General features: G+C 44.0%; 2 protein-coding genes and 1 non-coding gene across 6 annotated transcripts; 1 reads left to right on the forward strand and 2 right to left on the reverse strand.

The window, feature by feature from the left end:
- Positions 1-131: 131 nt before the first annotated feature.
- Positions 132-10,387, forward strand: LOC142885001 (homer protein homolog 3-like). Of its 4 annotated transcripts, none has more exons than XM_076021066.1 (10): positions 134-649; positions 736-785; positions 2,688-2,844; positions 3,794-3,925; positions 4,028-4,132; positions 5,909-6,042; positions 6,906-7,062; positions 8,442-8,549; positions 8,676-8,756; positions 9,074-10,387. In XM_076021066.1, the coding sequence occupies exons 2-10, from the start codon at positions 763-765 to the stop codon at positions 9,257-9,259; spliced, it is 1,083 nt and encodes a 360-aa protein (XP_075877181.1). In that variant the 5' UTR covers positions 134-649; positions 736-762; the 3' UTR covers positions 9,260-10,387. The 4 variants fall into 4 exon arrangements, 3 of the variants coding, with proteins under 3 accessions (XP_075877183.1, XP_075877181.1, XP_075877182.1); XM_076021067.1 differs by having other exon boundaries at positions 134-633; XR_012926233.1 differs by having other exon boundaries at positions 132-785; positions 8,676-8,825; positions 9,074-9,196.
- Positions 10,388-11,830: 1,443 nt separating this feature from the next.
- On the reverse strand, positions 11,831-11,904 carry trnan-guu (transfer RNA asparagine (anticodon GUU)). The gene has a single exon. It is a non-coding gene; the product is annotated as a tRNA-Asn (tRNA).
- A 502-nt stretch (positions 11,905-12,406) lies between these two features.
- On the reverse strand, positions 12,407-17,722 carry LOC142885000 (ceramide synthase 2-like). The gene is made up of 11 exons (XM_076021065.1): positions 17,562-17,722; positions 16,737-16,907; positions 16,155-16,272; positions 15,466-15,584; positions 15,251-15,308; positions 15,050-15,100; positions 14,451-14,543; positions 14,180-14,308; positions 13,785-13,894; positions 13,540-13,693; positions 12,407-13,268 (listed from the first exon to the last, which is right to left on the reverse strand). Exons 2-11 carry the CDS (start codon positions 16,901-16,903, stop codon positions 13,047-13,049), a joined length of 1,221 nt encoding a protein of 406 aa, XP_075877180.1. The 5' UTR covers positions 16,904-16,907; positions 17,562-17,722; the 3' UTR covers positions 12,407-13,046.
- Positions 17,723-20,042: the final 2,320 nt, after the last annotated feature.

Consider the following 20,042-nt stretch of genomic DNA (forward strand, 5'->3'; position numbering starts at 1 on the left):
AGGTCAAGCGTTGCCCTGCAGCTGAAAGTCCTGGATGTAGAATGACTGTGTAGAAGCCTTTCTGGGTCATGACATTTCCGTCGGGACAATATTTCATTAAGCCCTCAAACTGGCAGCGGCTCGCAGCCCTATAAGATCCAGTTTGCACTGAAGCATCCATGCAGGCTCATTGGCTGCATCTGCCTTGACACACTTTCCCAGCAGACCCTACAGCGTCCCCGTGCAGCTGGAGCGCGCCACCGGCAGAGCCAGCAGGTGGGACAGCGGCCGCGGAGCCTCGACTGCCCGCTTGGATTCGGAGCGGAGAGAGGGCTGATCGCCGCTGACGGTCAGAGAAGCCGGGCAGTGAGGCTGTTGTTCCGGGGGGGGGAGGGGAGGGATGGAGACACACACCGCGGTCTCTTGTGTCAGCGAGGTCAGCGACTCCGCTCGGCTGTGACTCGCCTAGCGGGCACCGCTGTCCGGGACAGAGCGAGACAGCAACCCGACAGCCCCGCCGCCGACACCTCCAGCACCACCCCGGGGGATTAGAGGCATCTGGCCGCCCGGGACTGACGGAGGGAGCCGCGGGGAGCACAGCAGCCTCGGCGACGCGTTCCTGTCACACCGCCCGCTGGTTTACCCCCATGCGGGGTGAGTGAGTGAGCGAGTGAGTTGTGAGGGAGTTTAACGTCGCAGAGGTTTATTGAAAGGCAAAAAAATAATGAACTGCCTCTTCTTCGATCGACCCTCCAGAGAAGGAGCCTCTGTCACCTTCTAAAGATGTTTCCTCACCACAGAGAAAGGTAAGAATTCACCGCGCAGCGCTGTTCTGGATGACTCCAGTTTAAATTTAATTTAGTGTGAAATTCTGAACATCAAAACCTGTTCCCCCCCCCCCTCCAAAATGTTTAAATACTACAAGAATAAGAATATTTGAAGTTGTAGACACAAAGTAAAAATGTTGTTTTTTGTTTTAAACACAATTGAGCGCAATGGAATTGTAATATGATGATTTAGCTCCATTTGATTGTTCAATTAAAATGACTGCTTGTGGTCACATTTAATGAATGCAGTGACTAATGCCTGGAATTAGAAGGGAAAAACGTTTTGATGAAAAACTAGTTTCTCCTTACGTAGATTCAAATCTATATTCAAGCTTGACGCACTTGGCCTCTATTGAATGCAGTCACGACTCTTTCTGACGTTTTACCCATCTGTTTGTGATGATTTTGGATAAATGAGATGTGGCGGGTAGGGGGATATAAAGCCAGTAAAGCAGCTTGTGTGGATGCTGCTGTCAGATGGCAGCAGGAGTGACCTCCATCCAGGCTTTGTTACGTTGCGCTCAAACACGACCATTAAGTCCCCGCCGGCCACATCCATCTGCTGAGGATGAAGGTTGAGTTGCTCAGCATCCCTGAGAAGTGACCAGTTTAAGAAGTGCAGGCAGGCACACAGACACACGTAAGCCACAGAGCATCTCAAAATGTCTCCTTGCTGCTTTTTTCTGTGCTTTCTGTGGGTTAATTCCACGGCTCCAAATTCCATCATGCTGTAATTGTAGAATTTAAACAGCGCAATAAAACCCAAGCCCTGTGTGTGTGTGTGTGTGTGTGTGTGTGTGTGTGTGTGTGTGTGTGTGTGTGTGTGTGTGTGTGTGTGTGTGTGTGCGCACGCGCTCCCAGTCAGACCTCAGTTTAGTGTGTTGCAGGAGATCTTTTGACAACAGGGAGGATTAGTGTGAGATGAGAAGGAGAATTATCACTTGTTGTCATCAGCCTGCAGCATCTCGACCTCGGAAAGGTCACAGCATCTTTAAACCTGAAGCCCATCAAACACAGTTGTGTGTGCAATTCCCTTTGAGTAAACTGATCTAATGTGAGAAACACACACACACACACACACACACACACACACACACACACACACACACACGTATGGGGAACTTTGCTAGGTATTGGTGTCACTAATGAGGACAGATATAAATGTGCAATGACTGGCCAAAATACTGCAGTTCTGATGGGAACATCCACTACCATTTGCAGCAATGCACAGAAGTCCAGTTCCTGTAACGTTTGAGAATGTTTGCAACATTTCTTTAAGCACCTTCAGAAAAAAAAAAACAAGAGAGAGTTGTGATAAGCAGCAATTTTAGGTTTTTGGGTTTTTCTTTCATTACTCCTCCCTTGCGCTGGCTTTACACCCAGGACAGTTGTTGCAAGCACAACCGTTTCCCTACTGAGTCACAGCGTTGTGTGTTTTTGTGAAAGGGGAATGTGTTTAAAAGTCCAAAGACGATTGGAACAACTGTCTCTGGCTGGCAGAGACACAGATAGATGCAGTGGTGAAATTCATTTTTCAAGCAAAGAGAAGGAGTCCATGAAAGAGCTGCGTCATAAAGATGAAACCAAATGCTTAAAACTGACTTTATAACAAGTTTTTTCTCTCTTTAAAGGTCTACGTAAGATCCATTTTCTAGTATAATTGTCACCCAGTGAGGCAGGCTTGCATGATTATCAAAAATCACCAAAAAAACCCACCAAAAAGAGCATATTTAGCCCTTGTACATGTTTGGAAGAGGACAAAAACAAGGTGGTCTCAGGGGGAAATGTTATCAATGACCTGGCACAGCTGTCAGCTTTTCTCTTTCAACATCATGTGTGCTCATCATCCCATGGTGGCCCGCTCTGTGTTCTCGCCACCAGGGAGCAGCCCATCTTCAGCACCAGGGCGCACGTCTTCCAGATAGACCCCACCACCAAGAGGAACTGGATCCCGGCCAGCAAGCATGCTGTCAGCGTGTCCTTCTTCTACGACGCCAACCGTAACGTCTACCGCATCATCAGCGTGGGCGGGACCAAGGTGAGGGGGCCACTGAGGAGAAGCTGTAGAGCCCACCTAGAGCGCAAGGGGTCAGTGGTTGAGTAGGTGGGGCAGCCAGTGTGTCAGTGGACCCAGACCGCATTGAGCAGCAGCCCGCAGTGGCCGTCACGCTGATGAGAGTTGGGGGTTGGGTGGGTGTTGGTCCGTCTTATCTCTTCTTAACACCTCTGGTCTGACCCACATTCCTGCCTCCCAGCAGGCTGTTGGCCGGCCAGCGGCCCAATCCTGCCACCACTGATGTGCGGCTGCACAATAATCCACTCTGCCGCCATCGTCCAACATGTTATGTCAAACACGTTGACACAGAAATTCAAACGGCAGAGTTTATGTAATCGTTTTTGGTATTTATTTTTTGGGGAAAGGGAAGAGGGAAGGCAGGATGGGATAAAACACATGAATGAAAAGCGCCTGTTTAAGCTGCTGCTGGCCCACAATTTGGGGATTTCAAATCATTTCCATTATTGTGATGCTGCAGATGACGTAAGAAGGTTTAAATAGATCCGCTCTAATATTTCTCCACCGCCCCCCTCCGCATGCTTACGAGGGAAAGAGGCAGCATTTGGTCACTTGTCAGAGAGTGGACGTGCTGTGTTTCTGTCTCCAAACGGTGGACGTCACTCCAATTTGTGTGTGTGTGTGGGCGGGGGTGGAGGGGCTTTCCTGCACAGATCTTTGTTTTTGTCAAAGATATTTTTTTTACAGACTGAGTTAGAAGGGGGAATATTGCAAACAAACACGTTCAGAGTTTTGTTGAAACAGCAGGAGTTTAGCAATTGGAATAAATAAAGAATTAATAACCTGTTTAATTGTAGAAATTCAACTAAACTGGGAAGAAAGAGGAATCAATTTTAACTGAAACAAAGACTTCCTCCTGTTGTTTGTTTCATTTGACATGGATTCTCCACCGCTGTTGTCTTCGCATGTTCAGGCAATCATCAACTGCACTGTCACGCCCAGCATGACATTTACCAAGACATCCCAGAAGTTTGGCCAGTGGGCAGACAGCAGGGCAAACACCGTGTACGGCCTCGGCTTTGCTACGGAGCAGCAGCTGCATCAGGTTGGACCTCCTGGCGGCGGCGGCTGCGGCGGGGTTTATTTGTTCTGCGTTCTTACCTCTTACCTTTTTTCCTTTCTTATTTGTCCTCATCCCATGAAACAGTTCTCCGAGAAGTTTAAGGAGGTGAAGGATGCTGCTCGTCTGGCCCGGGAGAAGTCTCAGGATAAAGAGCTGGCCAACTCGGCGCTCACCATCGCCGCCCCACAGGTGAGCTCTATGTGTCAGCGTGGAAGGAGAGCTGAGCGCTGCAGGCAGGAGTGAGAGTGAATTGAATTGATTTGAATTGAAAGCCTTTATTCTCGTTGTACTTTTCAGAACAACAAAATTCAGAGGGCAAATCTACTGGGGACAAAAAATAATAATAAAGTATGCAGTAAAATACAATAATTTAAAATGCAACAATTCAAAGTACAGTGTATGTGCAAGAGGGCGACATGTTAGTGTTTATTTAATGCAGTTATGGCATGTAGAAGAATAGTTTGTGAGTCTGGAGCTTCTGGATTTGATGGACCTGTAGCGCTCATCATAATGATCACAACAGAGGTGGAGTCAAAAGATACCTGGAGGTCTGACTTGAGATCTGCCCTGACAACCTCCTGTCAGAAGAGTCATCATATGACCAGACCAATCAGTGTTCTCTGAGTCGAGAGGGGCGGAGCTAATGCTAGGGTTTAGTGGTAGCGCTTAAGTGTGGCCAGTTTTATTGGATCTGGACAAATATTTTCCTTCTTCGACGAGGAGCAAAGCAGGACACTGAATTCTTGATGTCAACGGTCCGGTTTGACACGTTCAGCTAAGAAGGACATCACTTTCTTTGGCTCCTTGCCAGACGCACTCATGAAAAGGATGTGTGAAACATATCACACGCATCTGATTAGTTCTGAGAGAGAGTGGAGAGGTGGCCTGAGGCGGACGCACGAGGTGAAGCTGCTGTGATTAAAGGTGGCATGGAGAGAGAAAAATAAACAAAAGACAGCAGAAGAACGACGAGCTGGGTCACACGTCTCCACGGGAAGTCAGAGAAAACTAGGACGGCGGTAAAATTATCTCAGAGGCCCCAGCATGGGTGGCTGCTGCATCTCCTACCCACAATCCTCCGGCACCGTCGCGCTAATGCTGGAGATGTAGGCAGCCCGAGGCCTCTCCTGATCAATTGGGAACAATTACCAATCGCTTAAATCTGCTCGGCCACGCAGAACCAGCCCGTTTCCCTGCAGCGCTCCGTCCTGAGGCCTCTGGCCCGGCGTCGCATGATCGATCTCGTCCGAGGGGCCGCGAGAACCGCCGGCCGCGTGCGCTAAAATCTAACCCGCTAACTCACGCTGCAGTGTTCTAAAACACTAAGCTCTGTGATGACAACATGTTTCTCTGTCTGTTTGACCCACCTGGCGGACAACCTCCCCCCTCCCCCTCCCCCTCCCTAGTTCTCTCAGGTGAGTGTGCCGTTGCTTGGTGTGAGCGGAGTCGTGAGCTGTTTGTCTGCGCACTAATATCAAATTCACCTTGAAACCAGCAGCTTCGGATTTTGGATGAGACGCAAAATGGCCTTTAACTTTTGAATCCGTAAGAAAATAAGTAAACGTTAGATGCTTTTTATATGGGAAAAAGCTAAAGTGTTTGTTTCTGGTATGATGTTAAGAAGTAAACCAGGTTGTTCAACAGCAAATCAGATACACTTGTGCTGAAACCTAATATTCCATGCACTCTGTATGTATTCTTTTTTATGAAAAAAGGTTTCTTTCACCTTATATGTGACTAAAAATGAAATATTCAAATAATATACAATGTTTCATGGATTTATCTCATCTGCTCACAAGTCCATTTAAGATGTCAGGCTGCAGCTTCACTCTGTGTGTCTTCGCCACGTGTTAGACAAGACGCAGAACACAACTTCTACCTCTCTGGCTCCGCTGTTGTGATGCCGTGTGTGTGTGTGTGTGTGTGTGTGATTTTGTGGAGTCCATTTACTGATGTGTTCCCCAGGACCTCTCGGATGAACTCCAGTCTCCGCCGGTGATGTGTGTGAACGGACCCGAGGACAAGCTGTTCCGCAGCCAGAGCGCCGACATCACCCTCTCCGCGGAGAAGGAGCGCATCAAGAAGATGCTGTCAGAGGGGTAACTGCTTCACACACGTTTAAAAAACAAAAGAAAAAAACTCACGACACGAAAATGAAGGCTGGCACTCGTCTCATTAAGCTTAAAGAGTCCAGGTGTTGTATTTGGCAGCATCTTCAGTAAAGAAAATGTAAAACAATCCCAGTATTTTTATCGCATGGTAACATCACGTTAACGTTAAACTGAAAATTTGCAGTCAGAACCTCAATGAGCTCCTCTGCAGAAACTTCATGTCTTTGTACCAGCTGTCAGCAGATCTACTTTGTGAGCAGCTGTTAAAGCGGTGGTACAGTACGGCCACTTTCCAAGTTCCCTGCTCTTTCTGTAAATTCTTAATGTTTGCAAATGAAGTCATCCATATTTTTTTTGCTGCCTTTACATAACTACCAACAAAACATTGCATTTCAATATCTTTGTCCATTTACTGCCATTAGATGCTGCAAAAGCTACGCATTCTGCCTCTGTTGAGGAGCAGGAGTGGCTCTTACTAAGGTGCTGACTCATACACCAGATCGGATGAGTCGTTCTAACATGCTCCTCATCTTCACCTCTTTGATCCACCCACTATGCTTTTATACTCTACAGTGTAATTACTGTAACAGAGAGCCGCTCCTGAACAGCCTCCACGGCGAGCGGCTGTCGTTGAACGGCCTCGCGTCGGGTATCTGTTTTTCTCCGTTAAATGGTTTCTGACTAAATGTGTGAGAGTTTAGCCAGAATATCAACTGTAGACTCGTAACCGGGAGCAGGTTACGCATCCTGCAGGCTGGTTTGCATGAGTTTCCAGAGCCTTCTGCATTTAATAGAAATTTAGATGCCTAATCTTTTTTTTCTCCCCTCTATTGGTTTTGCATCTCTCTCAGCTCCATCTGCGAGCTGAACCTGGAGGCGGAGCTCTTCACTCTACAGGACAGCAACTCCAAGCTGGTGGCCGCCCTGCACGAGGCTAACGCTAACGTGGAGCAGTGGAAGAAACAGCTGGCAGCCTATCAGGAGGAGACGGAGAGACTGAGAGAGCAGGTGAGCCAGACTCAGTGGAATAGATCTGGTCACGTCGCCTCGTGAATCAAATCCAGTCAAGTCAAGTCATTGACAACTGGGTGGTGACCTGCAGGAGTGGAGCTGATTGGTTGAGTTGGATGTAAAAGTGAGTCGGGTTTGTCACGGACCACCAGCGCCTTCTGACATAATGAATATGCAGGTTTAATCCAGTGTTTGTTGAATCGGTGGCCAGGGTTGTGTTTCCCCACGAGGCACCTCAGTCAAAGTGTGCAGAGCCTCAGGCAGGTTCCACGCTGCAGTTCCTGCTCTGCTTCCAGTGGAGCCGCTCATCAGTGGGAGGTGTTCCAGCACTGCCACTACATGGTTCCTCTGGGATCAGCCTGGACTCTGGATCACTGATTGCAAACCTCTCAGTGCTTCAATGCCTTTATCCCATTCCATTAGAAGCGGCGTACACAGCATCGATCCCTCTCTTTTGATTCACTGCCTCTCAGCCGCTAATTAGACGCACTTGATCCACATCGGCTTGTTAATTCCAACCGCTGTGAATCTCCTGCGTCTTCTTTTTGGTCCGAGGTTGTCGGTTGGCTCGTTTTGACAAAAGGGGGAGCCAGGTGGCTGAAAATGGCCCATGTCTCTGGGGTTGTGTGAGAGGGAGAGGGGTTTGTAGGACAGCGATATCCTACTTTCACTGTCCCACTTAGAAGGAAAAAAGATCCTGAAAAATCACCAGAGGGAGCTGCTGGCACCCGCTCGTTTTTCTGGCTTTCTCCTCCGCACCTCCCTTCCTCCTCATCTCGATTTAAAATAATCTGACCTGTCTCCACCAGATGCATGGCCACTTTTAGAGGTGACCTTGATTTTCTTTTTCCCTGACTCAGTCAGAGCTTCGGACATTACAAAGTAACAGTGTTTTCAAACCTTCTTACTTGACAATGAGGTTCAAGTTGTTTAGGAAGCAGTTTTACCTTGTGCATTGCAGTCTAAGTGTGGTGTAGCCTGTAAAGTGACAGACCAAGTTAAATGATCTCCTCAGTGGATAATCTAAGTTTAAGTGTCATACAGCCCAGTTTCTTACACTTGTAAAAGTACAAGGGGAAAAAAGTATTGCCTTCACATCCTGTCCTCTCTCTGCTTTACAGAAAGTGTGTTCTAAAACACTGAATATAGTAGAAATCTCCCCTTTGTGGTGTTACAGAGGGACAATTTGCAATAGGCAGATGTCTGTTGGCAGGAGGCTAAAGCTGAGGGCTAAACATTCTGTTTTCTGAGGACCTACAGGGTCTTTTTTTAAGAATGAATAATTCTCAATCCCAGGTTGCTCCACTGGAGTGCAGGATGAAAAGTAACAATCTGTGGGAACTTTGAGTTGATTTCAAGTCTTTTTGCGTTGACAGGTGGCGGAGTTGGAGGCTCACGGAGGCCACGGCCCCAGTGACCTGCTGAAGGATGAGCTGTCCCAGTCCCTGGAGGAGCTGGAAGCCCTGCTGAAGGCCAAAGATGAGGTTGGTGCTCCTTAGCAGCAGCAGTCATAGGCGGATAGCAGTTTTATTCTCTCGCTGGTGTTTAGAAACAATGTAGAGAGTCCAACGTGCCTCCTTTATTTGTTTATTTATATGTACGTTTTTTAGGAAATCCACATTTTGCAAAGCAAGAAAGCAGAGTATCACCAGATGGAGCACGAGAGGGACGAGGCCATCCACAGATTACGGGTAGGACGCTAGACAGCTACGACAGAGAGGCTTCCTTGCATTGTTGCCTTGAAAGGTCTCAGGTTTTCTGTGAGTAGTTGTTAAAACAATTCTACAGATGTGTAGAAAACAACATATTTAGCCCCTTGTTTACAGCGCCCCTGTGTGTAAGGGCTGTGTGTTCTTGCGCACACTTTGTGAAAGGAGGAGAAATAAACAGAAGTAAAGGTTGAACGCATGCATTGACAAATAAACCCTCACTGCTGCTATAAAGTGTTGTGACTTTTGCACAATACAGCACGTTGTTGTTTTGATTCGTTGCTCTTGCTCCTCTGCAGGAGACGGAGATGCGCAATTCAGAGCTGGAGCGCCGCATCCAGAACTCAGAGCAGAACTTGAACAACTCCCTGGAGGATCGTGACCGCATGGACTCTGAGATCCAGAGGGCCATCGAAATTCTAGACATCAAGATCTTTGACCTCAACGACCTGCGCCAGAGTCTGGTTAAACTCATCGACAAGTAGGAGAAACAGCGAAAGCCTGTGACAACTCAGATGAGAGAGGACAGAAGGACGAGGGATGACAGCAGAGACCACTTTGGCTCACGGGAAGGTTCCTCTGAGTCTGGTCTGCAGCTGCTGATGGTTGCAGCACGCATCTGTTCTAGTGGTAACGCTTTTTTTTGTGGCTTTTAAAGGTAACACTCACTGCAATCACCCGACTTTTAGGAAAGTGCTTCACAGTGCAACACATTTTCTGGTGCTTGTAGGTTGTCGTGTGTGTGTGTGTGTGTGTGTGTGTGTGTGTGTGTGTGCGTGTGCGTGTGCGTGTGTGTGCGCGCGTGTGTGTGTGTGCGTGTGTTTCTTTGAACAAAAAACAAAAATGCAGTTTGTGAACAAGGGGCCTTTTTTTTATTTTAGCTATATTTTAACATGATCACAGCTGAGCGAGCACATGCAAACAGTTAAAGGTGCAGTGTGTTCAATGCATACTTATTAAAATACAAAATAAAGTATACTTTTTCTCACAGACCTGCCTACAAAAATCTACAGAAGAACTGCATAGTGAACAGGCCTGTAGAGCTGTGTGCACTACAGCACGAAACGATGTGTGAACTAATGCACAGAGCCATTGCAGCCAGCCCATAAAGTAGTTTGTTAGTACTGTTTGTATTTGTGTAAGGCATGGACAAACTGCATTCTGACATTAGGTCTGACACCACAGATCAAGTGTGAACAGCAGAGTTGTGATAAGGTCCTTCATTAGAGAGCCGTCTTCATGTGTAAAACTGAATGACTGCTTCAAATCTGGGATACATTTTAGCAGATTTTAGCAGATAGAAGACATTCATTCCATTTAGAGTTATTAAGTTTCTTTTTCCAAGTGATATAAATTAACAGTGGTTATTAAAAGTATTATTAAAGTGTAATTTGAGAGCGCATCGTCTCTTCACTGCTAAGGAACTTGTAGATTCATTCAACACTTGTAAGATTGTTTTCGGCCTTCTGCTGCATTGAAACACATTAATTACCTTTGTATGATTTTTTTTTTTCAAGCCTTATTGTTCAATTGTGAGGGTGGCAGCCAATAGTCACGCCGGTTCTGTCAATCCAGGAGATGCTGTTGTGACAAAAATAAAAGCCAAGAATAAAGTCGGTCTTCCATTCTTACTCTCTTCTCTTTATGAGATGTGTGGCATGTGGGCTTCTGAAAAGTAAAACATTTGGTCACTGGTGATGTATGACTGCTGGGACAGGGGGCTCATCACAGCTGCAGGTTACCCAACAAAAACAGAGATTTGACAAATCTGTCTCTCAAGTTGACCTAAAAATTGCAATATTGATTTTAAGTGAGGAGGCTTTAATAAGTTGGCTGATAATTGTGAACATAGCCAAGATTTTTTTGTACTTATGTGTTTATTGTAAAAGTTCCAGATCAGCTTGAAACTCACTCAGATGACATATATATGGTACTTTGAGCATGAGCTGCATGATAGTGTACAAAATCCTGACATGTCTGAAAATCATCAAAACAAAACAAAACAAACAAAAAAGTCATACTATATACGTTGTTGTTGTTGTTTTTTCCTGAGGCCAAAAAATTAAAAGTTCCAGATCAGTCCCCCAAAAAACCTCACTCAGATGATGTTCTATGTTCTATGACAGTTTAGCACGAAAAGGTGGAGAAGTGTGCAAAATCTCAACATTTTCCAAACATCTGTAAAAAGATACCTATCTCCAACCCCAACCGTAACCCCAACCCTAACCTCGACCCCAACTCCAACTCCAACCACAACCCAAACTCCAACCTTATCACCCCAGGACCCCCTTCCTGTGGTATAGAAGGTTGGTGGTTCAGTTTTTCTTTCAACAATGACTTTCAATGTCAAGGAAAAGCAGAAGTCTTTGAAATGTAGATTTTACACCATCAGGACAAATACCAGGGTGTTACGTGGTGTATTAAGAGGTTGGTGGTTCAACGCTTCTTGAACAGCTTTGGGTTTTAAAGTCAGGGAAAGAGAGAAGACTCTACGACAGTGACCGATAGTTACCAGCTCAAATAGCCCAGAGTGTTGGTACTTGGCTGCAAATGAAGAGATTGTGGGTTCAACTCTTCTGAGAGTCAGTCTGTTTCAAAAGCCCAAAATACAATTTGTGAAGGCATTCGTGGCACAGTGGGGTTGTTAGCAGTAGTAAGATGTCTGACCATGGCTCTGATTGAAATCCTGCCTTTGACCAAGTGAGGGCAACTTCTCACTTCTTACAATGAGAACAGTGCTGTGCTGAGTTTTTACTGCAGGCCAGACATGCAGAGTTAAAAGTGGTAGAACTAAATAAATCCTGAAATAAATAATTGCATGCATTATTAATTAATTCAAAACGGAAATAAATGAAATTATACTGACTAATTGAGAAACTAAAATAATATAAATAATAATAGTAATCAGTATTATCATTATTGTTGTTATTATAATCATAAGTATGCTCGCACTCGGTCTGAAATAATAATAATAATAATGGCCATTATTTAAAAAAGCTTTAAAAGCATTTGTGTTAAGATTTTTAATGCTCATTTGAAAAGTCAAAAATACTCGCCGTCCCTGGGTGGGCTCGAACCACCAACCTTTCGGTTAACAGCCGAACGCGCTAACCGATTGCGCCACAGAGACGCTGGTGTAATGAATGTCACAACAAAGCTTTTTCTTATAGAAAATTAAATAGTAGGAAACTAGCGGAATATAGGTCGTTCGAAGTGTCGCGTGTCGAAAAATAGTTACGTGTGTGTATATATATAAAGTCGCACGGGTAACTGAATGATCATTTCAATACCTGAAGCACCAGCAAGTAGGAGAACTAACTGTTGGTTCATCAGTTAGGCAGAGTGAGAAATGCGATGCAAAGTTCCAACCAATGTTATCATCAGTATTACAGTGAAGAATAAGTTGAGGGTAGATGTTGAAGCACAATCGTGAATGTTTTAATTGAAGAGCGCTTCTTCTCTGAGTATTACGGCAAGGTCAAGCCACAAGGTGGCGGTGTTTAGCTGCCAATAGTCACCTTCCGGTTAAAGAAGACAAAGGACGAGGAGGAGGAAGCGTGGAAGCGTGGAAGGGTTTTTACAAGCACTTAATCCCTGAACTAAGCATAATAACTCAGTCTGACGGACATTAATTAGGTAAAATTACATTTTATTAGTCATTTAACTAGCTACTGCATGTTATAAAACAATTAAAATATTTGACACAAAATAAACTAAATATAAACATAACATTATGTCAGCTGCCTACACATTGTTTTGTTTTTATTGTACTGTCATTATATTGAGACAAACCAGGCCATCGAGGTGAAGTGTCAGCAGTGTTGAAAAAAACATTGTGCAGAAGTTACTGAAGAGACTCATGTAACACTGTTTGTTATTTGTACAGAGACGATTCTTCAATTCTATCTTATACAAAACTTACAGTACTTACAAATTGAATTATATCATTAATGTTAAAACTCACACTCCCTATTAAACAGTAGACTCCAGCAGGTTCTGAAGGTTGCTGTGGGCACGTTCACGTCCCATCTGAGGTGAAAGCAATGTGGTTTAGTGAAAGTAGAGGTTTCTATCTTGAATGTTTCTGCTACATTGTGTTCTACTAATGATTAGCCTTGAAACACATTAGGCTTCACTTTACCTTAATGTGTTGCAAGGGCAAAGGGTTTTTTGTTTTTCGCTAAAGTCGAGTATCACTCTGTGTGCAAACCCTGCCAGTATGACTTTAGATACAGCAGAGCAGGGACTGCATGTGACAAGATCTTCACCAGTTTACTGAGCTTGACGCATTCTGTTGGCTGCAGAAGCCCTGTGGTTGGTCAGGTTGTTCAGGACACAGCTGCTGGTCAGCTTGGATAGAGTGGAGTTCAGAGAGTCTCTGCTTTTCTCCCAGCAATGTTCTCCTCCATCGTGATCCGAATGTTCATTTCCAGCTTTGTCATCCTCCTCTTCCTCAGCCTCACTCTCATCATCACTGCGCTCGTCTTTTTCCAGCTGGAATAAGAGGAAGTTGGTAATGCAAAATGAATTTTATCAAAGGACTTTCTCAAAAGGGCTTTGGTCAAAATATTTACATAATATCTACAAAAGAATGAGATACTTGCTTAAAATAACATGTTTCACAGCAATCTGTAATACTATGTCAATATTTTTAAATACAACATCATTATACTGAGTAAGTCTCCTATTATACCATGTAAAAAAAATCTCAATATTTTGAGTATAAAGTTTCTCTTTTTAAATCAGAAAGTGTCTGTAGTCCTACCTTTCCTCCCAGGAACTTATAGACCATTCGCAAGATCAAGCCTGCCCAGAAGATATGAAGAGCCTGTAGCACCATCAGGAGGGCGTTGAAGAAGTAGTAGCCCGCAAAAGGCTCAAATGACTCCATGGAGAGCACCAAAGTGGTGTGAATGATTCTGTAAGCAGTTAAGTAGTTGAAAAACTCTGTACAATGTGTGTCTGACAGTGTCACCCACAAATTGAACCCACAAAACACAGAAGACTTACTTGCTGGGAAATATCACCAGTCGGGTCACGAGGAAGATGACAGCAAAGAAAATAAACAATGTGTCGCGTGTCTTCCTCCACCCACTGCCGTAGTTAAACATCTTGGCAGACTGCAAGGACACAAATGCATACCGTGCATATTTGATTAATTACTCCACATGTGCAGCCAACCAACTACTCGATACAGCTGTTACAACAGGCAACAGTAACGTCATCAATATGAGGATTTATTGGCTGCTACATAGAACACGGAAAAAAGTTGGTCTAATAAACTTTCAACAAGGTTACAGTGAAGCACGTGACTTTCAGTATGATTTAATCTCAAGAATTAATATTAAGTTCCCTTTGACCCTTGAGCATGGAAGGGTCAAAGAGTCTGCGAGAAGACACATTACCTCCAGCAGGATATCCGAGGAGTCGTGCAGCAGCATGACCAGCGTGCCGATGCGAATGTAATTGACGCAGTAGGAGAAACTGAGCAGGAAGATGGTGGCCAAGTGGTGAATCACTTGCTCTTTAAAATCCTGGTGAAACAAACCTAAGAATTTCAGTTAAGTGTGTCTTTCATCATTGTTCATGAAATCATGGCTTGCTGGAGCGACTCTATGGCTAAACTTTGACAACAGTGTGTCTTAAACATGACAAAGAATGAATGTCCAGGTTCACCTTCCTCTTGATGTCCACTGAGATCCGGAGAAGCAAAGAAAGATAAAAACCCAACTCCAGCATGTAGTACCAGTAGTGAGCTCTCTCCATAGGCTGCGGATGAACAAAAACAGTTTAAACACCAAGATGGAAGGAAAGTTAACATACATTCACAAAGAAAATTGAGAATGTAACAAAGGACAGAAAACATGTCAGCGGCTCTATACATTGAAGTTTTGTTTTGTCTAATCAGCATTATTTCCGTTGTGACAACAGCCAAAAGGCACTGCTGCAAGCTGTTACACAGCAGGAGAGAAGCGCTCTGCTTTACATCTCCTTTATTCAAAGTCAGAAACATTCTTTTCCCCGTTGGATTACAAACTGGGAAGACCGTTTGGGCAATGCGTTATGAATGAGGAAACATACAATTGTTTGTCATTTCCTCTTTGAAACAATCTTGTTTTGTTCTCTCCCAAACCCGCACTTCAGTCGACCTTGTCCTTAAAAACTTTCAACTCAGTCTTGGGATTGTGCACTTTAACAGCGGGCGTGAAAAATTAATGAAGCAGGCAAGAGCAAAAATTCATATTGAGAAGATATATTGTAAGAGTTGCTCTCACCTGTAGTGGATATTGTTTCCAACATTCCTGCAGGTCCCAGAACCAAGGCCTCTGTATGGATGAAATGAAAAAAACATTACTCAAAAAAAAGGTAAAAAAAAAAAAAAAAAAAAAAAGCAAAATTGCTTGAATATTTGATTGTGAAATTGGTTAATTAACTGCTTCAGTAATTGGTTAAATAAACACTTTTGGGAAACATACATCAATCAAACAGGCCAGTCCGGCTGTAAAAGATGTGAGGTAGAAGAAGAATCTCCACCTGGGGGACGTAAAGTGAGAATTACAATCGTTAAACTGTCAACAAGCCTACAGACACAGCGGCACAGTGTGGGGCGGGGGGTGGGGGTGGGGGTGGGGTGTGGGTGTGGGTGTGGGGATGGGGTGGAGGGCTTGTCGACATCATTTGAACTACTTACGCCGCCTCGCCAAACTTCTTGGTCTGACACGGCCTGGCCTGGCTCCTGCGGAGTCGGAACCAGGTTTCGATCTGCCGGCGGGTCTTGCCACTCTGTGACATCAACACGACTATTTCACTCTGAAAGGATACACATAGGGGTGATACGAGTGTGGCTGCAGCCAGAAATGCCAGGCTTGTGTAAGGAACGACACAGGGGGAAGCAGATAAAAGGCATTGAGTGTTTTGCTCCCCCCTCCCCCCTCATCAGGACATCTCAAGTTCTGCATCCACTGAATGGACACTGGTGTTGAGTTACTCTACAAGCTTTGTATCCAGTATATTGAAGTAATCTCTGACCCAACTGTTGGCCACCAGCACATGCAGGAAGACTTCCGGATCAAGAACAGTTCATTCTCGATAATATATTCTGCTGGCGTTACTGACATGAGAAAGATTGAGGAAACGTGAGCCATGAGCCGTTGCTGTTTTTCCCCAGGAAGAAAAATCCAGGAACACGGATGTGCTGAAATGACATCACTTGCTGCCACTTCCTCTTTCATTTGGCAAACCATTAACAAGAGGAAATAATCGTGAAAGTTCAAATTAAGAGATAAAAAATGCAGCGAGCTCACAAGTTTTTTCAGACACAGTTCAGAACCAGACCAGCGGTGAACTGCGCTAAGCTGCAGGTCTTCTATTCAAACCAACCTGCGAAGGCTGTCTGCTCCTCTGGGTGTAAAATGATTCCAGTTTTGGGGAGGGGGCTGCAGTGGCTGGTACTTTATTCCTAACCCCCAAACATCTGCCCATGGGTGGGGCCAAAAGCCTGCAGGCCACAGAGAAAAAGAGGCTTCACACACAAATGCTAAAAGCCACTGATGATCAGTTGTGGCGATATGCAGCGTAGGTGCGCCAGCATGCAAACAAAAGAGCATGTGACTGTTTACAAAGAGCCCCATGAGGTTTGTGCTCAGAGGAGACCCTTAACAACAGGCCTAGATAAGATCCTCCTGCTTCACAAGAAATGTTATCAAGTAGAACACATCTGAATTTTTCACCTTATCTTAATATCAAAACAATTAAAACGTTAAAAAGTAGTTGGTAATAAGTAGGTAATTCTCAAAGCCTCACACATAGACATAGATATTTCTTTATTTATTCCTTTTTCTTAGAAAGCATGAATAATGTTGTTTTGTATAAAATTGATCCTTTAAAATCCTGTCACTTCCCAGAAGCCAGGTGTCTGCTAAAAAAACAAAAAAAACAAAACCCAAACAAGTTGAATTTTACCTCTCAAACAAGCAGCGCAGAGTCACAAAAACCAGCGAGAGTGGCAGAGCGATGACGAGGTCCAGAGGTAGAGGTCGGTCCGAGTGTGCCAGCAGGTCCATGTCAGCCCAGGTCACACCAGGAGGAAGCCAGTATTCCTGCCTCCACACATCAGACAGCAACTCCATTCTGCTGTGGATGCACAACACAGGGAAAGATGAGTCTCCTCACCAGTTCATTATACAACCACCACCATTACTAGTGGCGCTGCAAATGACCATGTAACATCAGCAAGGCAGTGAGTCTGTGTTGGGGGAAAAATGCCACAGGTACTAAGTGGCGCATGCAGGAGGTGCTCTGTGTTGAAACTCTCCTGGGGGATTCTGGATGAAATGTTGCAAGACTCTCATCACACAGTTTCCAGATCAAGCACAATATTTCCTATTAAAGTGCTTCCTGAATTGACTAAACTACAGGTATAACTTCTCAGGTTTTGTTAATATTCAACAGGATAAAACAACTACAGGCCCAGGTATTTAAGAAAGCTGAGAAACACAGCCTCCACAATTACACAACTGTTGAAACATATTGGATGTCATTCAATCTCGTAAAAAACAGTAGCAGCAACAACAACAACAACAACAACAACAACAACAACAACAACAACAACAACAACAACAACAGAGTTTCATTACAAAAATGACTTGCTAATGACGTCTAACAGTGTTGATTGTTTAAAAACTGAAGCGTGTAATACAAAGATTATCTTTCTCGTGCGCTCATCTATATATCTGTGCTGGGAACAGTAAGTCTCAGTTCAGCCACCATGCAGCCACAGTAACTCACCTGCTTGTCGCGTTCAGACCACTGATGATGATAAATAACCAACGCGGTCACTGAGGATTTTATGATTAGACCTGCGATGTCCTCTGCCCGCGATGTTTCCCGGCAGAGCAAGTTGTCCGCGGTCCTGACATCAAGGTAGGCGTGCTTGTCACAGTAGCGGAAATACGTTTTTCCCTTTAATAAGAGGCTTTTGAAAAAGGCGTTCACGGAAACGTTTTTCACTCCTCTCCCATATGTATTTTATGAGATTACCCTATAAATGTCGGGAATTGTTTTATTTCGGTTTTTGTTTTTTTTGTTTTTTAAGGTCAACACGATCGGAACGGCCAATGAGCTGCGCTCTTAATTTAAAAGCTTCCGGTGGTTGTTGGTCTTTCCTTAGTGAGTGATATAACTTGACACGTTAGGCTTCCTGAAACACCTGGGGTGCCTCCTGCCCATAAACTACTATTCAAACCCTGTGGTAGCAAGAAAGGAGACGTTAGCATTCGTTTATTGTTCTGTTTTTTGGGTTGAGTAAACAAACACTGACTTAACACCAGCCGTCAATTAGTAACTTACACATAAAGCATTTACTTGTTTACTTTATTGTTTACGACTGTTGTAGAGCAACAACAGCAAGACTCATTATTTTTTATATTAAGACATTTTGTTTGTGTGTAATTGTGTTTACAGAGACGAACACCTGAATGAAACGCAACCCAAAATTGACTGGTTTTGTGCCAGTACACTTTGGCTAAAGATTAGCAAACATTAGCTAATGTTTAATTTCGGCACGTAATAAAGTAGTTTTAATTCCTAAAAAAGGTGTTTAGAAATTGGGGGAGAGATTTCGGATCCCCAAAGAAACTCAACTGAAGTCCTTCCGTAGCATAAGTGCAAATGAAAGCCAATGCAAAGACTCATTTACTCCTCAAGGATAACATGACAGGGAGACATAACAGATTAGTGTCAATCCTTTGAGTTGGACAAATGTTTTTTTTGTTTGTTTTAAATACATATATTATTAACAGACCCCAATGCAACCCCTTCAAAGACTGAAGAGTCAATCTATTTACTAATATAAACAATCTTTTTTCAGTTCAGTTCCAAACATCTGCATATCATACTGGTATAGTGACAAGACAGTGTTATTGGGAAGCAGCACCTTGCGCCATTTCCTCATTCTCAAGTTGAAATTCTGTTCATGGACAACGGTAAAACTTATTTCTGACTTTGATTGTAATAGCATGGTGACAACACAAAGAGGCTCTTTTTAAGAATATGCACATTTTCACTTTGACCTGTAATAACATAATTTTTCAGCAAAATTTCATTTAACCTTTAAAAGCTCTTATTGATCAGATTTGTGTGCAAAGCATACAAATAATACACACCATTGCTAATAAAGTCCCAATAAAAATGTGTCTTTTATAGAGTCAAACAAATGTCAGGCATTCATTTATTACACCTTGTTAAATAGGCCAGAGACATACAATGAGGTAATTGCACTTATAAAGGGTTAATTGTTTCCTAAAAGTAAAAATGATTTGAAGGATGGTGAGAAGGTGCCTTTCTCTCACAGGAAGGACTGACTTGGCAGTAAAAATAACTCCTGTATCCTGGAAGTTTAGCCTGTTGGGAACTTGACAGGTCATACAGTTGTTTCATAAAATTACATTTCCTCCCTTCCTCCTACTTTACTCTTGTGAGGGTTTTTTTCTTCAGAAAAGCAGTTCATGACACCCAGAGCAACATTCCCGGACACTTCCAGGACTTCATAGCTGGAAGGTAAATCCTTCACCCCACAGGGTGTGCACAGCCCACCACGGCTTCAAAAAGTGCCTCTGTTATTTCTCAGGGCTCTTTGAGTGTTTACAAACACAGCTCTTCCAGCACACACCCTTTGTAAAACACACATTTGCACACACACACACACACACACACACACACACACACACACACACAGACACACACACACACACACACACCTGGGGTCTCTGGGAGCATGCCCCTCTTCCAGCAGCACCCTGATTTGATATCATTGTCATGGGGCATAAGAAGGCTGATATCATCTCTGCTGTTATGTGCAGATGAAATACTCTTTTCAGTTATATGCACATTCAGGACCACAGCTGTAAATGCTTTAATACACTTTAGGACATGTTACGTGCCAGATGAAGGTTTTTGTGTGCAGTGGGATAATGAGTTTGTGCACAATATTACAATAAAGGATATTTGCATGCCTGCTGCCTGCTTAACCTCTGTTTGCACTTGTGTGTGTAGCTGTGTGAACTAGGGCGTATCTGTTCAATTTACGTGTGTTGGAGTCACATTACCAGAAGATCAGTCAGTGCAGGAAGGAGTTTGCATACCGTGTGCACCTGTCGAGTTTATTTGTCCATTTTAGGGAGGTGCAGACGGTTTCAGGTGTCCTTTTTTTGCTAAATAAATATGAGACAGGTGATTACATAGATGACCCCTGCAACGTCAGCAACAAAA

The sequence above is a fragment of the Nelusetta ayraudi genome, unplaced genomic scaffold (genome assembly GCF_046127955.1).
Source record: "Nelusetta ayraudi isolate G7.1 ecotype Tasmania unplaced genomic scaffold, CSIRO-AGI_Nayr_v1 ptg000011l, whole genome shotgun sequence".
NCBI lineage: Eukaryota > Metazoa > Chordata > Actinopteri > Tetraodontiformes > Monacanthidae > Nelusetta > Nelusetta ayraudi.

Excerpts from the sequence above, each read along its gene's own strand:
- LOC142885001 (XM_076021066.1), top strand. The coding sequence starts at position 763 with ATGTTTCCTCACCACAGAGAAAG. Across the intron at positions 786-2,687 it reads TTTCCTCACCACAGAGAAAG|GGAGCAGCCCATCTTCAGCA; the intron begins GTAAGAATTCAC and ends TCTCGCCACCAG. Across the intron at positions 8,757-9,073 it reads AGGCCATCCACAGATTACGG|GAGACGGAGATGCGCAATTC; the intron begins GTAGGACGCTAG and ends GCTCCTCTGCAG.
- LOC142885000 (XM_076021065.1), bottom strand. The coding sequence starts at position 16,903 with ATGGAGTTGCTGTCTGATGTGTGGAGGCAGGAATACTGGCTTCCTCCT. Across the intron at positions 16,273-16,736 it reads CTGCGCTGCTTGTTTGAGAG|GCTTTTGGCCCCACCCATGG; the intron begins GTAAAATTCAAC and ends TGTGGCCTGCAG. Across the intron at positions 15,585-16,154 it reads GGAGCAGACAGCCTTCGCAG|AGTGAAATAGTCGTGTTGAT; the intron begins GTTGGTTTGAAT and ends GTATCCTTTCAG.